General features: G+C 38.5%; 1 protein-coding gene across 1 annotated transcript in view; it reads left to right on the top strand.

The window, feature by feature from the left end:
* Window positions 1-20551, top strand: part of LOC120534581 (lamin tail domain-containing protein 1-like) — a 68330-nt gene that overhangs the window by 11817 nt on the left and 35962 nt on the right. Inside the window, exons 5-6 of the mRNA XM_039762173.1 lie at window positions 13122-13294; window positions 17853-17950. Of these exons, the coding sequence (XP_039618107.1) occupies window positions 13122-13294; window positions 17853-17950 (271 nt within the window). The remainder of the gene's footprint in view (window positions 1-13121; window positions 13295-17852; window positions 17951-20551) is intronic.

A 20551-nucleotide genomic window follows, 5' to 3' on the forward strand; every position in this document is an offset into this window, starting at 1 on the left:
TCAGTGGCTGCTGAGAAATAAGAACCATAATATCGTATGTACTGTTTCTCAGCTCTGTTATATCCTATGCCAGTGGTGGCGAACCTATGGCACGCGTGCCAAAGGGGGCACTCAGAGCCCTCTCAGTGGGCATGCGCGCCGTCGCCCGAGCACAGAGTTCGTTACTATAAAGCCAGAGGAATGCGGGGCCGGGCTGCTCCCCTCAACGCTCCCCCTCTTCACGCGCGCCGGAGGACGTTTCTCACATCACCCGCCCCTCTGCCCAGCAGCCCAATGGGAGCGCTTCCTTCCTCTCCTGTCTGGGGTAAGGCGGGCGGCACACATGCTGCTTGAGGGTGCGGCACGGACTGCAGCCTTTTGAGTCTGTTATTCCCGTGGTGGGGTTGGAGGGGATGTGGTATAGTGGGTCCACAGCTCAAAATTGAAAAGGCCAGTTTTAACAGATAATTGCCGCACTCGCGGCTTAAAGTGGGTTATGGTAGAGTGGCCGGAGCGGTTTCCGGGAGCTTTGTGATGCGGGCAGTCCTTGCTTAAGCGCACAGGTGAGGAGTCGTCCGCATCTGTAATTATTGCCGGGAGTTGCTAATCGCCACACCTGATCCACGACCCCGTAATATATAATGCTTTGGGGGCGGAGCTTAATAGGGAAGACCTGCATGAAACACTTGAGAGGATCGAAGGGATGACAAAGGACAGCACAGTTAGTTATGAAAATGAAATCCTTAAAGTGTGGAATTCTCTGCCAAATAATCTTAAGTCAATGAAGGCACTTGAGATTGCTTTCCTTACTTTGTTTGGAACATCTTATGCTTGTGCGCAGCTGTTTTCAGCTTTGAATTAAATCAAATCTGACACCAGAAACAGACTAACAGATGACCTGAGTGCTGCATGTGTTGCTCTCAAACTTACAAAGTATGAGCCAAGGGTAGACAAATTATCAGCATGCATACAACAGCAAAAATCACATTAATTGTTCAAAAGCATACCGAATGCAAACTTTTACCTTTCAACAAAAAGTTGTTTGTATCATTGAAAGCTTCATTATTATGTTTTTCTTTTAAGACAAAATATGTTAATGTGTGAGTGGCTTTTCTAAATTAAAAGCTCAGTAGATAGACAGACAGAGCATCAGTATTGGCAGTTCAGTCCAATTTGTCATCCAGCTGCACTCCCAGGTATTTATAGGTCTGTACCCTCTGCACACACTCACCTCTGATGATCACGGGGTCCATGAGGGGCCTGGGCCTCCTAAAATCCACCACCAGCTCCTTGGTTATGCTGGTGTTCAGTTTTAGGTGGTATTCAGGTTAAATTGCCATGTTGGCACTTTGCGATAAATAAGTGGGTTTTGGATTGCAGTTTGGGCACTTGGTTTCTAAATGCTTCGCCATCACTGTCCTATGCTATTCAAACTTTAAGAGGAAATTTCAGTGCTAAAACTAATTGACGAATGCCCATGTAGTTAAAATGCTGTATACTATATCTCTTATTTAAGATGCATATGTATATTATAGGTGACAAGATTATTGTTTATTGGTAGCTATAGATAGTGCATCATGATTCACATTCAGTGGTTCTAGAGGCCATGTTCATTGTTTATATGTTTTCATTTTTATTTAGCTGTTGAAGTTCAATCAGAAAATGAACGAGCAGAAGTCAATGTTCTGAGCATTTCTTTACAGTCAAATTATGAATGGCAAATTTGTTCTTCTCAAAACATTCATATTAAGTTTTTGTGTTGGATCTATTGGTACAATACAATACAATACAGTTTATTTTTGTATAGCCCAAAATCACACAGGAAGTGCCGCAATGGGCTTTAACAGGCCCTGCCTCTTGACAGCCCCCCAGCCTTGACTCTCTGAGAAGACAAGGAAAAACTCCCAAAAAACCTTGTAGGGAAAATGGAAGAAACCTGGGAAAGGCAGTTCAAAGAGAGACCCCTTTCCAGGTAGGTTGGGTGTGCAGTGGGTGTCAAAAGAAGGGGGTCAATACAATACAATACACAGAACAGAACAAATCCTTAATACAGCATAATAATAAAAAATTTTAGAAGAACAGAGCAGAGTTTAACAGTAGATGATATCACATAATAAGGTTTGGATATTTTTAGAGTCCTGGAGACCTCCATCAAGCTGCCTCCCCATTTGGCCATTTCACGGCTGAAAGTTGCTGCTCCGATGAAAGGACCCCTTTTTCCCATGATTCCTGTGATCCTCCATCAGGGATGACTTTACCATTGGCAGGCAAACAACTTGGCAGGGGGGCCGTGGCACCAATTGCCACATTTGAGTACCGAGAAAGAAACAGAATAGGTGAGGGTTAGTATTCAAATATAATTATCATGTTACTTATGTTTTAGTGCTAATGACTAACAACAGAGATGCAGTCTGTACAGTTAATCAGCAGCTCTAGTCAGGATATGCTAAACTGAAGTAGTGAGTCTTCAGCCGGGATTTAAAGGCTGAGACTGAAGGGGCATCTCTTATGGAAGCAGGAAGACCATTCCACAGTTTAGGGGCCCTGTAACTAAAAGCTCGACCTCCCACTGTTATTTTATTAATCCTTGGAATCCTAAGCAGACCGGCATCTTGAGATCTTAATGTGCGCTTAGGTTTGTAAGTCATGACTTTGGCCATTTAATGCTTTATATGTTAAAAGGAGGATTTTGAAATCTGCCCTAAACTTAACTGGGAGCCAGTGTAAAGATTTAAGAACTGGAGTTATGTGTTCATATTTTCTTGTTCTTGTAATAATTCTTGCAGCGCATTTTGGATTAACTGGAGGCTGTATAGAGAACAGTTTGACCAGCCAGTGAACACCGCATTGCAGTAGTCAATCCTACTAGAGATAAATGCATGAATTAATTTCTCACAATCCTGTTTATTTAGAAAGCCCTTAATTTCCTAACATTTTTAAGATGGAAAAACATGTTTTGGACGACTTTGTAATATGTGCTTTAAATGACATGCTAGAATCAAAGATAACTCCTAGATTGCGGCTGATTCAGTAAAATTAATTGGGATTTCCAACTGAGTTAAATGATGACAAAATATTGCTGTGATCAGCGTCATTCCCTCGAACAATTAACATCTCTGTTTTATCTGTATTTAAAGACAAGTAGTTCTCATTCATCCATTCCTTTAATTCACTAACACAACTAATTAAAGACAACATCGGAGAAACTTCATTTGATTTAAATGAAAGGTATAACTGGGTGTCATCTGCATACGAGTGAAAATTAACATTATGTTTCCTAATGAGAGATCCCAGTGGAAGCATGTAAAGTGAAAACAGTAAAGGTCCCAGTACTGAGCCCTGCGGGACACCATATTGAACTTCTGTGTATAATGATGGAGTACTGTCAGCACATTTCTGTACATATTGGAATCGATTTGATAAATAAGAACTGAACCAAGCGAGCACGGGCCTGTAAGCCCAACATCGTTTTCTAGCCTGTGCAGTAAAATAGAATGGTCAATGGTGTCAAATGCTGCACTTAAGTCCAACAACATAATTACAGTGGAGTTTCCTTCATCAGAGAATATCAGAATGTCATTTACAACCCGTGTTAGTGCGTTTCTGTACTATGACCAGTGCGAAAGCCAGACTGGAATTTCTCAAATAAATTGTAATGCGTAAGGTGTGACTGAAGCTGACTGGCGACTACTTTTTCTAGTATTTTAGAGAGAAATGGTAAATTTGAAATAGGCCTATAATTATTTAGTATGTGTGGGTCGAGGTCTGACTTTTTAAGTAAAGGTTTAATGACTGACACTTTTAGTGCATCAGGTATGTGCCATGCAGTAATGAACTATTGATAATGGTTAGAATAGGCTGCAAGAACATCCATTGCACTTTTACTAGTTTTGTTGGCACTGGATCTAGGGAACAAGTAGTGGGCTTCATTTTAGTAATTAAAGTTAAGACTTCCTGCTCAGTTACAGGATTAAAATTACTAAAGTGCTGAATGCAATGTGCGGCAGGGTCTGCTAAGCTAGTATTTGGTTTGTACTGTGAAGCTGAGATCTGGGATCTTATATTTTTAATTTTCTCATTGGAGAAGTTCATAAACTCTGTACTGCTAACATCTGCTGGTATTTTGCACTGTTGATCTGAATTCCCATTTGTTAATTTAGCTACTGTTCTAAACAGTACCCGAGGATTTTTATTATTGCTATCTATTAATGTAGAATAGTATTCTGAGCGAGCTTTAAAGAGGGCCTTTTTATATTTATATACACTCTCTGTCCATGCAATTTGAAAGACATGTAGCTTTGTTGTTCTCCATCTGCGCTCCAGTTTTCAACACTCTAATTTAAGAGCTCGAGTATTTTCATTAAACCAGGGAGAGTTTCTATGTGCTTTGATCACTTTTGTTTAAAGGGGAGCCACTGTGTCCAGAGCATCTCTCAAGGTCACATTATAATGTATTTACTATCATTTAATGCATCTGGTCATCCATGAATCTACTAGTGGCTGTCAGGATTGCAAAAGTAATGTTTTGTTTACTGCGGTGGGTTGGCACCCTGCCCAGGATTGGTTCCTGCCTTGTGCCCTGTGTTGGCTGGGATTGGCTCCAGCAGACCCCCGTGACCCTGTATTCGGATTCAGCGGGTTAGAAAATGGATGGATGGATGGATGGATGTTTTGTTTATTGTCCATTCTTATTTCTATTTTTTACCATTATAATGATGATGTCATGATTGCCACCATTTTGGGTTGTTTGCTGTGATAATGAGTGTGATTAAATAAATAACGCACATGACGTGATAACCATGTTATATAAGATTGCCTTGTACCATCCATCTGTATAAAAGTGAAGGTTGAGACTTAGTGTTTGAGCAAAAGTATCCATCCATCCATCCATTATCCAACCCACTATATCCTAACTACAGGGTCACGGGGGTCTGCTGGAGCAGGAAACAAACCCCGGGCAGGGCGCCAGCCCACCTCAGCAAAATTATTCAGTTTAGAAATTGTTTTGGACTTTTGCTAAACCAGTTTAGGTTTTTTTTGTGTCACCCTCTGTGGACTTTGGTTGTCCATCTCTGCTCTGCTCAGTGTTCCAGCCCGTGCTTCAACTGATGATCCAATTGATGTGCTCTAAAAACAGTTCCCGGCCTCTCCTCTTTAATTTATTTGAAAGGGTGTTAATGAAAGTTCTCATTAGTCACTGCAGTGGCATTTCCTTTCCTATACTTACCAATTGGTCTTGTCTTGAATTGATGTTTTGGGGGCGCTTCTCTTTTTAATTTTATATGAACTTAATCCTGAGTACTGTTACCTGTTTATGGAGGTTTATAATTTTAAAGAATTTATTTTCACTTCCATGATGTACAACTATTTTGTTTTTCGAATAGTTATTACAGTTTATCATTTTGTTTTGAACATTCATGTGGTGCCATTTAGATGTTTTTATGGTTGCCGCCAGTTTGAGCTACCATTGATATATCTAGATGTTATAGGAATGTCGAAAACATAATTGCTGTGATAATATTTAAGCCAGTGTTGTCCAATATTCTGGATATTCTCAAAAAATAGTAATTACCCAGCTTCTCAACAACCTTTACAATCTTTTTTGAGTGTCCTTAGACTAAAAATTCTGTTCAACATTTTGGGCTTTGGTGTCTTGATATTTTTTCTCCAAATTTTGACCTTGGCCTATATCTAAGATTTTTTCTTGTTTTTTTCCACAGTTTTGGACTTTCACTTTATCTTTAGATCACATTTGTTGCCTGTTCTATCTCCCAATCCATCAAATATTTTTCTCCACCTTTCTTTTCATTTGAGATAGTACAGTTCTGAGACTAGTTTTCCTCCCTTGTGGGCCACTAAAAAAGCACGATTCAGCTCCACTAAAAGCATGATTAAGTTCCAAAGAATATATATGCCAAAATGGAATAGAAACCCAGCTCAGCAACCTGTTTATTGATAACATATTGTTGAACTGTACTATACACCAGCAAATTAAAATAACTGCTGTTCTGGCGCTAGTGAACTGAGCACTCAGGTTCTAAGGAAGGACCAGGAGCCTCATGTATAAACGGTGCGTACGCACAGAAATGTTGCGTAAGAACTCTTCCACGTTCAAATCGCGATGTATAAAACCTACACTTGCCGTAAAGCCACGCACTTTTCCACGGTACCTCACACCCTGTCGTACGCAAGTTCTCCGCCCCGTTTTGCAGACTGGCGGCACCCAGCGTCAAAGCAGTGGTACTGTTCCTGTGTGGTTACACCTTATTTTCCTGACGCGGCTCTATAAATACACTGAAACTAACCGCATATTGTTTATTAGTGTAACGCATCTGATTGTAATTAACTTGTAACAATATAATGGTCCAAGGAATAGCCATAGTATTCCAAATACCATTACTGCTTTAGCTTTGCTACTCTAACTACACCTTCTTCTTTCAGCTGCTACAGTTAGGAGTTGCCACAGCGGATCATCTTTTTCCATATTACTCTCACTGCACCACTCGGAGTATTTATATCACTGTATCTGAGTGTGAATCACAGCAGCAGCTGATCGGAAAGAGAATTATCGGTATACAGCTTCAAGTACACGCTGTCTCAGCCACGGCAAAACGTTTCAAAGCCTTTCTTGTACGGACCTCGCGGTTCAGAAACAGTTTCATCCCAAGAACTATAAACGCACTCGATCAATTGCTCCTTGTAGAACTGTTTGTACTTATAAGTAGAATTACCTCACTGTAAACTTGCACTACAGTTATAATATCGCACAACCTAAGCCACTTTATAAAGTGCGTATTTACATATGATATCATTTTTAAGATGAAATGCAGCAAAATATGTTTATTATATTATACAGATAAAACTTTAACTTCATTTTAATAATCTATATTCTTCACTGGGAGTGTTCTCAAGGATAGAATAATTAAACATGTACTACGAAGATATTTCAATGTGAAATTTGAAGAATCGCCGCTCCCCAATTGTGATTGGGTATTTGGGGAAAGAAAAGCAAGGACTGCAGTGGCGGCTACGCCAATATATATTGAATATAAAATAGAAAGAGAAAATAACAACACAGCTAAAAACGCAGTGACAAATTTCGGCAATAGTTAAATGCTTGTGTCATGAGCACAAGGCGGCTATGCAGTGTCTGCAATGGACATGGCCATCCACCGTGCATAAGCTACCTTACTGACATTGGCGGGCAAAGGGGCCACCGATTTTTCCTCTGCCCAGTGCCACCACAAGCCTAGAGCCGCCCCTGAGTACTGCTGCAATAAATATTTTCATCGAAGGTCGTACACAATCACTGCGCCGTGAAACTCATGTTTAATAACGTGTTTTAACTTCTATCATCATGAAAATTATATCAATATTTTAGTTATTCAATGTAATATCACAAATGTAATGAATTCTGTGTCCAGTTGGAGGAAGAGAGCCAGTTTAAGAAGCACGTAGTGATTCACACACATAGAGCACATAGAAGATCAAATACAAAACAAAGCATTTAACATGCTACTTTAATTACGATGTGATTTGAGAAACTGGTTAATTAAACGATTTTAAGATGATGTTTATGATGTTCTACTTTAATGACAAAATAAATTACATGATTAAAGTAGAAATTTCGAGATTGAAGTTGACATTTCGTGCTTTTTCCCCACTGTGTGCCTTTTTTTCTCTGTACCCTAATAAGCTTTCATATGACACTTTCATATGGCTTTTCACGGCGACTTTGATATGTGACTTCTTTTTTATTTCCAGCACTGAGCGATTTTGTGAATGTGAGCTTTCAAGTTTCTCCAACACACTATGTCACTCGATCAACTTCATTTTGTTGATTATACCACGGTTTATTTGAACAAATAGTATGTTTTTCCTTTGCCTCCACTTGGTATTCGCTGAAATTCTTATATGTTCCCCTGTGCTTTTCCTATTGTCTTTTCACAGAAGGCTGAGCTTAAGGGCGATTTATATTCATTTGCATATTCAAAGAGGCGTAATTCTGGGAGGAGTTGGGGCGTTACATAAAGTGCATGCATGAGCGTTACTTTTCACGCTGATCGGGATTTATGTAGCGGAAGAACGTGGAAGTTGGAGTACGCACAGATTCCTGCATCTGGATTTTTCTGTGCGTAAGCACATTTCGGCTTTTGTGCTTATGCCATGTTATAGTGCGAGTTCTACGCACGGCGTTATACATGAGGCCCCAGGAGATAACCATTAGTCTAACACAAAGCAAAGTCGAAAACTGGGAATTCAAATAAACTGTTGCCAAACCAATTAAAATAAACTCAAGGTCTGAGTGAGAATTGTTACATTCTACAATCCGTAACATACCAAACACGAACGTGAATTTTTCATTTGATTATCCACAATCTTGGATGCTGATAAAATCATGGCACCATTTTACAAAGTGTAATGGTGCTGACATCATACCTTACAACCTCTGTGTCATAGCAAAGAAACCACAAAATAGCATTGCAGCAAAACAAAAACATTAAAAAAATAATACATGCAAAATTCCAGAGACTAATTATGACAAAAACTCCTATATACTGTAGATTCAATCCCTGACACTGAAAATCTCATTAAATGTTAAAGGAATTCTGGGAATACATGTGTTTAACACAAAATACATTTTTAATTTCGCCTGTATTGTTACAATAGCAAATTGGTTTAAAATAAAGTCCAAAATCTGACTTTACAAGTCTCCCACTTCTCTCTCCACTTTACTTAATACTATACCTGCTGCATGGAATCACAAATGAAGCCTTCTTCTTATGTATGCTTCCTTGCAAGTTAATAGAAAGTGAATAAAAGCTACACATATGTGCTAATATGACTGGTTATACGATATGGACAGTTTGTGGAAATGCAGCTTAAAGGCACTCACCTGAATAAACAACATCCATTAAAGTGCACAGAGAAAATGAAAACTAAAATGGTATTTATAACCTACAATGCTGTGCTCTTTTAAAAGTTCCATATTTCATCATCAAATGCCTCAATATGCATTTCATTTGTACCCATTACCTCTAAAATTAAATTAGCAACTGAATGTGTAATAAAAATGAAGACCAGCCATTTACAGCTGCCGAAAAAACAATCGACTCTCTATTCACTGTCAGGGTCACAACCATATGCCAAGGATTATTTTAAGTGACAACAAAACCTGGAGATGATTGAGAGAAGCTGAAAGATGTGGTCAGGGACAAACCAGGGTCAAAGACAATCAGAACCTGGCACCGGCATTTTGGTTGCTATAAGTAGTAGAACCTAAAATATTATCCATCCATCCATCCATCTTCTAACCCGCTGAATCCGAATACAGGGTCACTGGGGTCTGCTGGAGCCAATCCCAGCCAACACAGGGCACAAGGCAGGAACCAATCCTGGGCAGGGTGCCAACCCACCACAGGACACACACAAACACACCCACACACCAAGCACACACTAGGGCCAATTTAGAATCGCCAATCCACCTAACCTGCATGTCTTTGGATTGTGGGAGGAAACCGGAGCGCCCGGAGGAAACCCACGCAGACACGGGAGAACATGCAAACTCCACGCAGGGAGGACCCGGGAAGCGAACCCAGGTCTCCTAACTGCGAGGCAGCAGCGCCACCACTGCGCCACCGTGCCGCCCCTAAAATATTATTTAAGTGGCTAATTCATTGTTTAATCTGTTCAAGTTAGGAATGCTGAAAAAATACCTGGCTCTCAAATAAAACACTAACAGAGTAAGCTCAGAAATATTCAATTCGTCTAACTCAGGGATGAACAACATCAGTCCTGGAGGGCTAAAGTGGCTTCAGGTTTTTTTCCAAACCAGTTTCTTCATGAAGAGTCAATTATTGCTGATGAAGCACTTATTGCTCAAGGGTCACTTTGACGCTTCATTGTAGTTATATCGCTTGTTACAATTTTGAACCCTTAATTGCTTATTTTAGTCTTAAAATGGCTGCATTCACTTCTTTGACTTTCTCCTTATTAGCAATAAGATGCAAATGACAAAGAAACCAGAAGTTATCTGTTTAACTTGTCTCCATTTTCTCATTGTGAGCTATCTTGTTTAATAAAATATTTGAAAGGAAACTGAAGAGAAAAGATCGGGAGCGGTTTCCCTAGACGTTCTTGTATACTCAAATATGGGGATGGATATTTGAGGAGTAAACCGCAAGACAATGATTATATTATATTATGCACATTAAAGAACTATCAACAATAGATGGAATCAAATTAATAATATATTGAACAATTATAAACGTAAAGTTGAATAAATCGGGCTTTGGAGCTGCATGAATAAAAGGTAAAGTAGTATTTCCGGTTAGCGGAAATAGCCCAAAAGTTAATAGAAATCTATGTTTTGTGCCTAGTACTTGTATGCAGAATTTGGTTGACCTAAGTGAAAGCATACTCAAGTTCTCGTGTTTACATACACCAGTGTTTTTCATCCTTTTCACTGGAGTGGAACCCTGCGCGAATGGTTACCTTGCTCACGGAACCCTGTGCAATTATCCACCAGTATGTCCTATATCATTAGGACTTTTCTGGCGGAACCCTTGGATTCCGTGGAACCCCGGTTGAAAAACACTCACATACACACACACACGCACACACACACACAGACATAATTCCAAAAATGGTATTTTTGGACTCAAGGATGTCCAATGAAATGTTTAAGATTCATCAAAATCTCGAAATGGAATTTTTGGAGAATTCTAATACTTTCCCTATACTTCATATATGAAAAAGTGAAGGACTGAAAATTACTCATCCGTTTTAGGCTTCAAATCATTTGGATCATATCCTTGGAAAGGAAAAAAAATCTATGGTATAAGAATGACCTGATATTGTAGATTTAAAACACTAACAAGCCATAAAAAGAAATAAGGTATGATATTGGCAAGGACTGGCTTCTAATTTGGCAAGTGTGTTGAAATTAAAACCATCCAGGACCGACATTGCTTAACTCCGGTCTAAATGGAAAGCTTAATTAATGAAACAAGTTGAGTCCTTTATATTCATTCTTCTAGTGAATATTCAAAAGAATATTTAAGTACTCAAACTTCTCACAGCAATAATGTAAAACACATAAAAAGATACAAAATGACCTTGTTGTTGTTATGAGTACAGATTCCTCTATCTATTTTCAAATTTGCTCTGTCCACTTCAAAGGTGGAAGAAGATGTAGTTAACCCTGCGACCATAACAAGAAGGCAGATTCCCAGAGTGGAATAAAGCCTTCCCATCCCACTAATTCAAAATGTGACAGTTTACAGCTGCTAGTCTAACACAATGTCTTCAGCCTCTTGAAGGACATTTAATTCGTAATGTTGGCTTTATTGTTTAATCAATCTCTTTACAAGATCTTCTCTTTAATCTTCTCTTTACCGTTTCTTGGTGTGTCTAAAACAGTTTTATAAAAACTGTCAACCTCTGCTTTGGTTGTTTTCCATTCGTTTTGATTTTGATTTATGAACCTTGTCTTTGATTGGCCCTTTTGCAGTTGGTTTTGCTTAGATTGTCTTTCAGTTTTATGATCAGCTGTTGCTTACATCTTCTTCCTCCTTCTGATTCTGATTCATGATGTGTTCAACTAAATTAACCCTTTTTTGTCCATCATTGTCTTCACATCATACAAGTTATCTTAGAATGGCTGTCTGCTCAATGGGCAGGTAACTGTTTATTTCCAATTTGATGTGACGTGGATTAAGATGATGACGAGTTACTAAGTTCTGAGAATAATGCAAAGACGGAAAAAGTCTCAACTGGGAAAACCCCTTTAACTGCCATTGTGTTGAGGCAAAAGGAAGAAATGCAGAAAACAATCCAAACGTTGCTGAGTTCTTAGAAACACAATTTCAGGAGGGCCTGTTGTGTTCTCTTTATGGTCTTTTGGTCAAATGACAACAATTTCCTGTCACAGAGCCCCTTTATTCTTCTGGGCCAGAAGGGGTGGAGCTGAAGGTGGAGTAAAAGTGATGCCACTATTCTTCTTCCAGGCAGTGTTCCTCCATTCTAGGGAGGTGGGAAACGTAAAGTGTGTGAACAACTGTTCTCTTTCTCCACCTTGCAAAAGCTGTATGCCCTTAAATAGGCCCCCATAAGAAACTCATCACACTTCCATGTTTGACTGTATAAGCGTGATACCCTGAAACATGCCAACAGGCGGAGTAATTATAAACTTTAAACAAATGGTACCCTGATCTTTTTCACACTGAAATGACAATGCAACCAGCTCCATGTACATAATATATACAAGATGACTGATTAATGCAAGCAAAAAATTGAACATGTGAGTAATAAAATAATATTACACAGTTTAATGATACAGTCCTTGGGTATTTAAAAAACTGATTTCATCATACAGCTCTTATTTACCACCATCAGCTCTGCCCTTTTACAGTTCTTTCATTGAATTCTCCATTAAATGTTGGCAGTTCCCCAGAACATTATGACACAAATGAGAGGAAAGAAGAAGAGAAAAACCAATGACTAGCAGGTTTTGATGTAATGCCCTTTTAAAATTTACTTTGCAGGTACATTGAAAGTGTTTTACTCATTTTACAGCAAGTCTTTCAAAGATTAGAAGCTGCAAAAGCACAAAATGGTATAAATTAATGTTAAACTCTGTTCGTCTTTTTTTCGTTTCTAGGCAGCCATAATGTCAGTTATGTATTAAGTCTAAATTCAAGAAAAAGAAAATTGAATCTGAGTTCAATGTACTTAAGAACATTCCTGTAGGGACAACTTGCCAGCTACTTCTCTGCTATAATACAGCCAAGTCTTAAAGATCAGAACGATGAACTTACAGTATGTACAATTAGTGCACAGCCATGCACTCTGACCTGCAGTATAGTTCAAATAATAAGAATTGTTCACCCATTTTAAGATTATTTTTATCAGATTTACTAAATTGTTGTCATCAATCTGAATGCAATTACTTTGGTACCTCACTCATGCAAATGCTACAAACGTGCTGTCTTTTTTCTGCATTAGAGGGAATCAATCCTCCATTTACAATGGAGTACTTTATTATTTTCCATATTTGTACTGTATATGTGTTTTTTTTCTCTTTTTGGTTATGATAGCAAATATTAATTTGGTACAATTGGTTTGTTTCTATGAAACTGAAGGGAAAAAGAAGCCCCTCTTGTACTCTTTCCTACTCGAAGTCCATGGGCTCAGAGCAGCAGCTCACCGACTCACCCAGCATATACTCTGCCCAGGACACTGGCAAAGGGCAATGATGGCAGCAGCTTGTGCAGGCAGGCACGATCCCAGTCGGCAAGACCAGATCCAGCTGTTGGTGAGTATGCAGGTGTCTTTACAGTCTTAAAGTGTGCACTATAGGATGATGAACTAAAAGTGACAGTGAGCTGAAAAATGTAGAGGATTCAATTAGTTTAACTTTGAATACTTTAAATAAACACTTTTGAAGATTTGTGGTTTGGGCACAGAGACTGCTTCTTAGCCTACAAATGAATAACTGACAAAGATTTAAATATTTGGCATGCCTGCACAAACTAATGTATGGGAGAGGCGTGTTAAGTTTCCTCCGAAAATTCTTGGCAAAGCTTATCATCTGAAAATATTATTCATTTACTAGAGTCTATTAAAAGAATACTCCACCCAAAAATGGCATTTTTTGTATGTGACTTACCCCATGTAGTGTTTGGTGATGCCAAGAGAAATTTTCAGTCTTGTGTTTTCATTTAGATTGGAAATAACAAAGTTTCTGATAAAACAGGCATCTATGGTAACCAACACTGGACAACAGCAAGCAATGGCAAAAATGCTGATGAAAAAAATCTCACATTACTCATGTCATATAATCCACATACTGTATCAAGTCATACAATTGTATGCTCACAATGTCCAAAAAATGTATTTTCACAAAGTGAATAAATTGTTAAATAAAATACTGGAAAATGCTCTTGTGAAGGTAAATGGAAGGCAGACAGACATGAACAACTTTCCTCTCATCATTACGTTTATATTCACTGCTGTGAGCCTCAAGTGGAGTACCTCTGCATTATAGAGAGGTGGTCTGTGAAACTCATTATGCAATCATGGAAAATGCACTTTAAGTACTCTAAGGATGTAAAGTATACCTGAATTAATCTGGGCTGTTTGTGTTGGGTCATTCATTTTTCCAAAATCGCTCTGGCATGTATTCTATATCCTAAAATGCGTCTGTGACGATGCCGGTCCCCTATAGACTACCTGTTCCTCCATGGGAGTCTGCTGAACTAATACCGAGTTGAGCTGACAAATGAGGACAATTCACTGATGAAGCGAGAGGATGGTGAAAAAAGTGCTTTTATTAACAACAAACACAAGTAAAACCAACAAAGTGCCTATATAAATCCATAAAAATCAAATAAAAAGTGGGGATAAAGCAAAATCAATAAATAAATCAGTTAAAATCCAAGGTTAAAATACAGTCTAACTCCTCCTGATCTCAGCCCACCTCCTTCTCTTTCTCCCCGGCACACCCATTGCTCACGTAGCCAGTGGAGACTCAGCAGCCACAAGCACCTTTTGGCCGACCTCCTTCTTGGCTGCCTCCAGGCATCACGGCCAGACTGTCCAAGGGTTGCTCTTCTCCCTTCTTCCTTCGTGCTCACATGGTCACACCTCGGAAGCCTAGGGAGGGCACCTGCCTTGCTCGCCACACTCCCCCAAATGTTCAGTAGGGTGAACTAGCCCCTAGAGCGCCACAGCTAACGTTCCTTCATGGGGCCCCAGCTCGTACTGTTGCCTCCTTCCAGGTGGCCAGATCCTCCTGCTAAGACTGCCTTTCACGTCTTTTAACCTCTTTCCTTCTTTTCTCCTTTTCTTTGATTCATCTGCCATCTTTGATTTCTCCCTTTCCTTGGGCCAACGTGTATATACAGTATACACTCACATCTCATTTAGTGTAGTGCCTTAATCACACGCCGCTGGAAGCCAATGAAGCAATTGAGAACGATCGCACCCACATGTGCAGGTGTGACTCGCTCCAAATACTTCATTAATGCCCCGTGGTCGTGCAATTGTGCCCATGGAGAGCAACACGGCTCTATGAATTTAAAACTGGCCTTTTTTTTTTGAAGCTGCGGACTCGCTATACCATAGTGTCACCATTTAAAAAAAAAATGTCTGCCAATTTCTGCCAAAACTACACAAGAACATAATAACACCAGGCTCTTTGGTTCAACTCCATATGAAGTGACACAGAGGTTAACATTGAAGTTATGAGGAAGTGCCATTAGAGCTGTAGCCAGGATGTACTTCTTTACTCAAAGAGCTCTGAGAATCTGGAACAAACTACCGAGGCATGTAGTTGAATCAGAAACTTTGTCAACCTTTAAGAAGAATCTGGGTGAGATATTAGGCCAGCTTAGCCATTAGCTAAAAAAAATGAGCTTGATGGAATGAATGGTCTCTTCTCATTTGTCAAATTTCTTATGTTCTTATGTAACACTTTAATTTACTTGGCCATTGTCTGTTTTGAGTTTAGATGTTTGACTTGTCTTTGTATTAGCTATGTACTCCAGTTGTATCCTAAACATGCGCATGTTAGGTTGCTTAATATGTCTTGTCATCCTGAGCAGAGTTAGTTCCTCCACCCACTGGTATTGGACAGGCTGCAGCTCTTGGCAGCCCTAAGTCAGTAGGAGTAATTAATACATGAATTCAGATATATTTACCTAACAAAGAAACTACAGCATTCAAATCTTCTATGCAGAAACAAATTAATGAATCCTCTGGTGGGCTCTCTCTTTCAAACTTGTCTGGTTACTCAACAATGGCTACAACTCATGGCACTCTGTTGCTGAACGTATAAAGAAAGAGCCTGAGAGGTGTTTTAGTCTGTTTCCATAGACCTAAAAATGAATAGGATAAGTTACAAAAAATGTAAAAGTTAGTAAAACTTAGTTTATGAAAAGAAAACATTAAATTACCATTTATGCTTCTAATTTAGTTTTATTACATTTAGAATTGAAATATCTGACCTTGCCTCTGCCTTTGATGTTTGAACTTGCTTTGCCCTTTGAATCTTGTTTTTTTCCTGATTTGCTTCTGAACCTAACATTTCCCAGTTTGGTTCAGTCTTTTGTCTGGTTTTTCAACCTCTATTTCCATAAAAATACATTTTTTCTTTCACAATTTTGTGAATAATAACTTCTGGTTCCTAAATTAAACAATTCTCGGAGTCATATCTTTCTCAGTCTACACCATGGCCAGAGAGAGACACAGTGGGTGCAGTTCCTGTGCTCTTGGAATAAATATACTGTAATTTTATTTCAGAATGAATAAGGACATCTTAACTACAAAGGTGTATAATATAGATAAATAGAACTTTATTTATCCCAAGGGAGGAAATTTAGCTTTTTACATAAGCTCTTTAATTAAATAAATATACACACACACAATGGTCTGAACATACCCCAGGGTGAGTAAAATGGAAGAAAATTTAAAAGGTAAGAAAACTTGGCAGTCCCAGTCCCAGTGAGGTATTATGCAGACATGTTGCTGTTGTTATAAAGGAGCCCCAGTAGCATTGACATACTTCTGCTGAATAATTTGTTGGCTGAAAGTCGTCAGTGTCAGTGTGTCACAAAGAGAATGTGCAGCATTGTTCATAATGGCACTCAATTTCATCCTTTGCTGCAACCTCCAGGAGGTCCAGAGTGTGTCCCATAACCTAGCCAGCCCTGTTATTAGCTTGTTGATTTGGTGGGCCTCTCTTGAAGTGATTCTACCAGTTCAGCACAGCACAACGTAAAACTTCACACTGGCCATCTCAGAGTTATAGAAGATGTAAAGAGTGTCACTACCCACATCACGCCTGGACAAACTTGTTAAGAAGGCAGGCTCTATTGTAGGAGTAAAGTTGGTCAGTTTAACATCTGTGGCAGAGCGACGGGCATTAAGCAAACTCCTGTCAATCATGAAGAATCCACTGCATCCACTGAACAGTGTCATCTCCAGACAGAGGAGTAGCTTCAGTGACAGACTTTTGTCACTGTCCTGCTCCACTGACAGACTGAGGAGATCGTTCCTCCCCCACACTATGCGACTCTTCAATTCCACCCGGGGGAGTAAATGCTAACATTAATTTTATTTTAATTTTTTTCATTTTTATTACTATTTAATTTAATATTGTTTCTTTGTTTCAGTATACTGCTGCTGGATTATGTGAATTTCCCCTTGGGATTAATAAAGTATCTATCTATCTATCTATCTATCTATCTATCTATCTATCTATCTATCTATCTATCTATCTATCTATCTAAAGGAACGCAGTCTCCTAAGAAAGAACAGCCTGCTCTGCCCTTTCTTATATAGTCCCCCTCTGTATTATGAGACCAGTCTAACCTGCTCTACCACCTCTACAGCCACTTCCTGAATAGTGACTGAACACTTAGGGTCTTGGGTGCGGTGGAAGTCTATAACCAGTTCCTTGGTTTTGCTGATATTAATTTTCAGATAATTCTTTCTGCACCCAGAAATAGAGTTCTTCACTTGAATTTGGATATAGAGAATACTGTATTTATTTGTTATTGATCAAAGTTCAAATTCATTTTCATTTGTAAAGTTAACAGTACTTCAGTGTAGCAAAAATGTGAAGAGAACTGAGTCCATACTGATTTGTTAAACAAATAACATTTTATTATTCTATTATCAGTGTCCAAGTGAAGAAATTCTCAGTAGAGTACTGATGTTACATGATACACCAATAATGATTATGTTCAGGGCAAAACACATTTCTTTCCTATAATACAGGCTACTAATAAAACTGCATTCAAACTTCATGCTGCACAACACTGAAGTAAATCATTTTCTGAGAACTTTACGCTATGTCATATTTTTTGTAGGTGAACTGTATGCCAGCAGCATGAGTAGTAAGAGTGCTGACCCAAGGAGGGCACACAATGTTGGTGCCCAGAGAAGAGGTCCAACACGTTCAGCAGGGGTATGTATGACATTATTCCTTATTTTGCTTGAACTTTAAAGTTGTTCTTCAAGTTGTGTGTGAAGTTGTTCTTCAAGTTGTGTGAGTTTTGATGCTATTATCAAAATGGTCATTTTCCTATTAAACCATCAGCTAAAATCAAATGAGTTGTGAATGGACTGAATGCTATATTTTTTTAGAATAGGCACTTTAAGAAAACTGTTTTGAATACTCTAAGTACATTTAAAAACACCTAAATCAATGTGGTTAGCAACTCTATCAGTGGGAAGAGAATTCCTTTTAACAAGAAATGCCAGATGTCAGTTTAACGAGAAACCGACTCCCCAATACGGACAGAGAGAGAGCTAATCAAGACTGAGCTGTGAGCTCATTATTCTTTTGACTTCTGTTCAGCATATATGGCCTTGAGCTGGCTTCTGTCCAAATGAGTTCACACTCAGTTTTAAAGCAAGTAGCTGACACAAACTCATTATGCAATCATGGAAAATGCACTCTAAGTACTCTAAGGATGTAAAGTATACCTGAATTAATCTGGGCTGCTTGTGTTGGGTCATTAATAAATAGTTACAAAAGGGATACTAGGAACTTCTTAATTTTTCATCATACCTAGAAAGTGGGCGATGGGGGGTATGTTGGTGATATGTACAGATTTACAAAAATCCCTACAGATTTTATTTTTTTCTCCAGCCGTCTGGAGTTTTTTTGTTTTTTCTGTCCCCCCCGGCCATTGGACCTTACTCTTATTCTATGTTAATTAATGTTGACTTATTTTGCTTTCTTATTGTGTCTTTTATTTTTCTATTCTTTATTATATAAAGCACTTTGAGCTACTGTTTGTATGAAAATGTGCTATATAAATAAATGGTGTTGTTGTTGATGTATGTAATGATGCTAAGTTTGCTTCAGTTAGGTTTTACTGTAGAAATAAAAATATATGCAGTAATGCACTGATTTGCAATTGTCAAAACTGACATACGAGAGCAAAACAGAAAAGGTTAGTACCTTTTCAAGCAGACTATTGTATAAAGATTGAGAAGGAAAATGAAGAGATATAATAGAGAATGAGAAAATAAAGATGTGCATTTATTATTCAATTGGACTCTTTCTAACTAATCAAGTTTGCTTTTTAGAAACAAAAAAGTTAATATTCTATGGTGTGGCTATTATACAACATATTCTGCCATCTTTTTTATTTATCTTTTTCTTAAAATATGCAATTTTTAGCCCTTACTGGTATGCATTAAATATCAGTCATCAGTCAGTCTATCTCTAACCGTCTTGATGCAATTCAGGATTGTTGGCAGGGCAGGAAGCAGCCCTGGATGGGAGCCAGTCGATTGAAGGGCTCTGTATTTAAAATGTATTTTTTTATTGTTCTTTAAGCAATAAGCAAGGTATGAACTGTGTTAAAAGAGAACTCAGCCCATCTCTAACAGGCTGCATTACTAATGAAAACCTTTTCTTTTACAAATTATATACTCCTGCACTACTCTGCCATGTATATGTTCATAAATATATATTACATCATTCATATTTTGTCTGTTTCAAACACCACTGAGTAAACATGTAGGTACAGAAACATTTTTAAAGTTGGTTTCCCAGCTGGCAAAGACTTGCTGGAAGAATAGGGACATTAAACTGGCACATGATGTGGGACGAGTTCTTTAAAAGACGGACACCTATGATGGCAGTGCGCACAGACACAGCGGTTGAGAGCTCTTGTGTGAGATATTGTTTGTTTGTTGTTATTCTGATCGTATTTCAGAAATTTCACCTGGGTTGATCAAACATAATTTGGTACAGTCGTGAATCACTGTCACAAATCGGGATCATGCAACAAAAACTGCCCGAAATGGATAATTATAATTTTTTACATTATTTTACAAATCCAATCAGTTTTTTTTTTTATCTGTGTATGTATGAGGATGTGTGTATGAGTGATGAAAGCATCTGTGGGAGAGCTGTTTTAAATTTTATTGTATTGTTCTCAGTGCAATGACAATAAAAGATATTCTATTCTATTCTATAACTGAAAAGTCCCTCCATATCTGGTTTGTCTGAAGAGGTGCTCCAGAAATAACTAATCTGTTGGCACCAGTATGAAAGAGTGGACATGGGGAAATGGTAGGCACACATGAGAACCATTTTAAAGCTATTTGGGGGCTGCAAAGCTTTCTCACATACACTAGCAATCAAAATAATTACATTTTTGTAATTTTCAAAGTCACTGCTTATCCGAGTTGAATGTTATCTCAAAACGAATAGAAGAGACATATTGCAATCATAATTCATCAGTGAAAACTATCCCACATCACAAAATAAATGATTTAAACAAGATAATTGAAGAAGGTCAGCAATCAAAATCAGAGAACAAGTTGTACTAGTTAACAGCTGGTTCTGTCTGGAAATGTCTTGAAATACCAGGCAACGCCAACCAAATCGTCAACCTTGGTAGGCTTTTTGCAAGATGGTGAGCTGCTCTGGGGTCACTGAAATGCTGTGATGTCGGGTTTTTCAGATGAAGGCTGATGAGATGACCCTTTCAGCCAGTGGAAGAGAAGTTGGTCATTCTAAGAATGTAATAACTTGAATATTGAAGCT

Source organism: Polypterus senegalus, chromosome 8 (genome assembly GCF_016835505.1).
Source record: "Polypterus senegalus isolate Bchr_013 chromosome 8, ASM1683550v1, whole genome shotgun sequence".
Taxonomy (NCBI): domain Eukaryota; kingdom Metazoa; phylum Chordata; class Cladistia; order Polypteriformes; family Polypteridae; genus Polypterus; species Polypterus senegalus.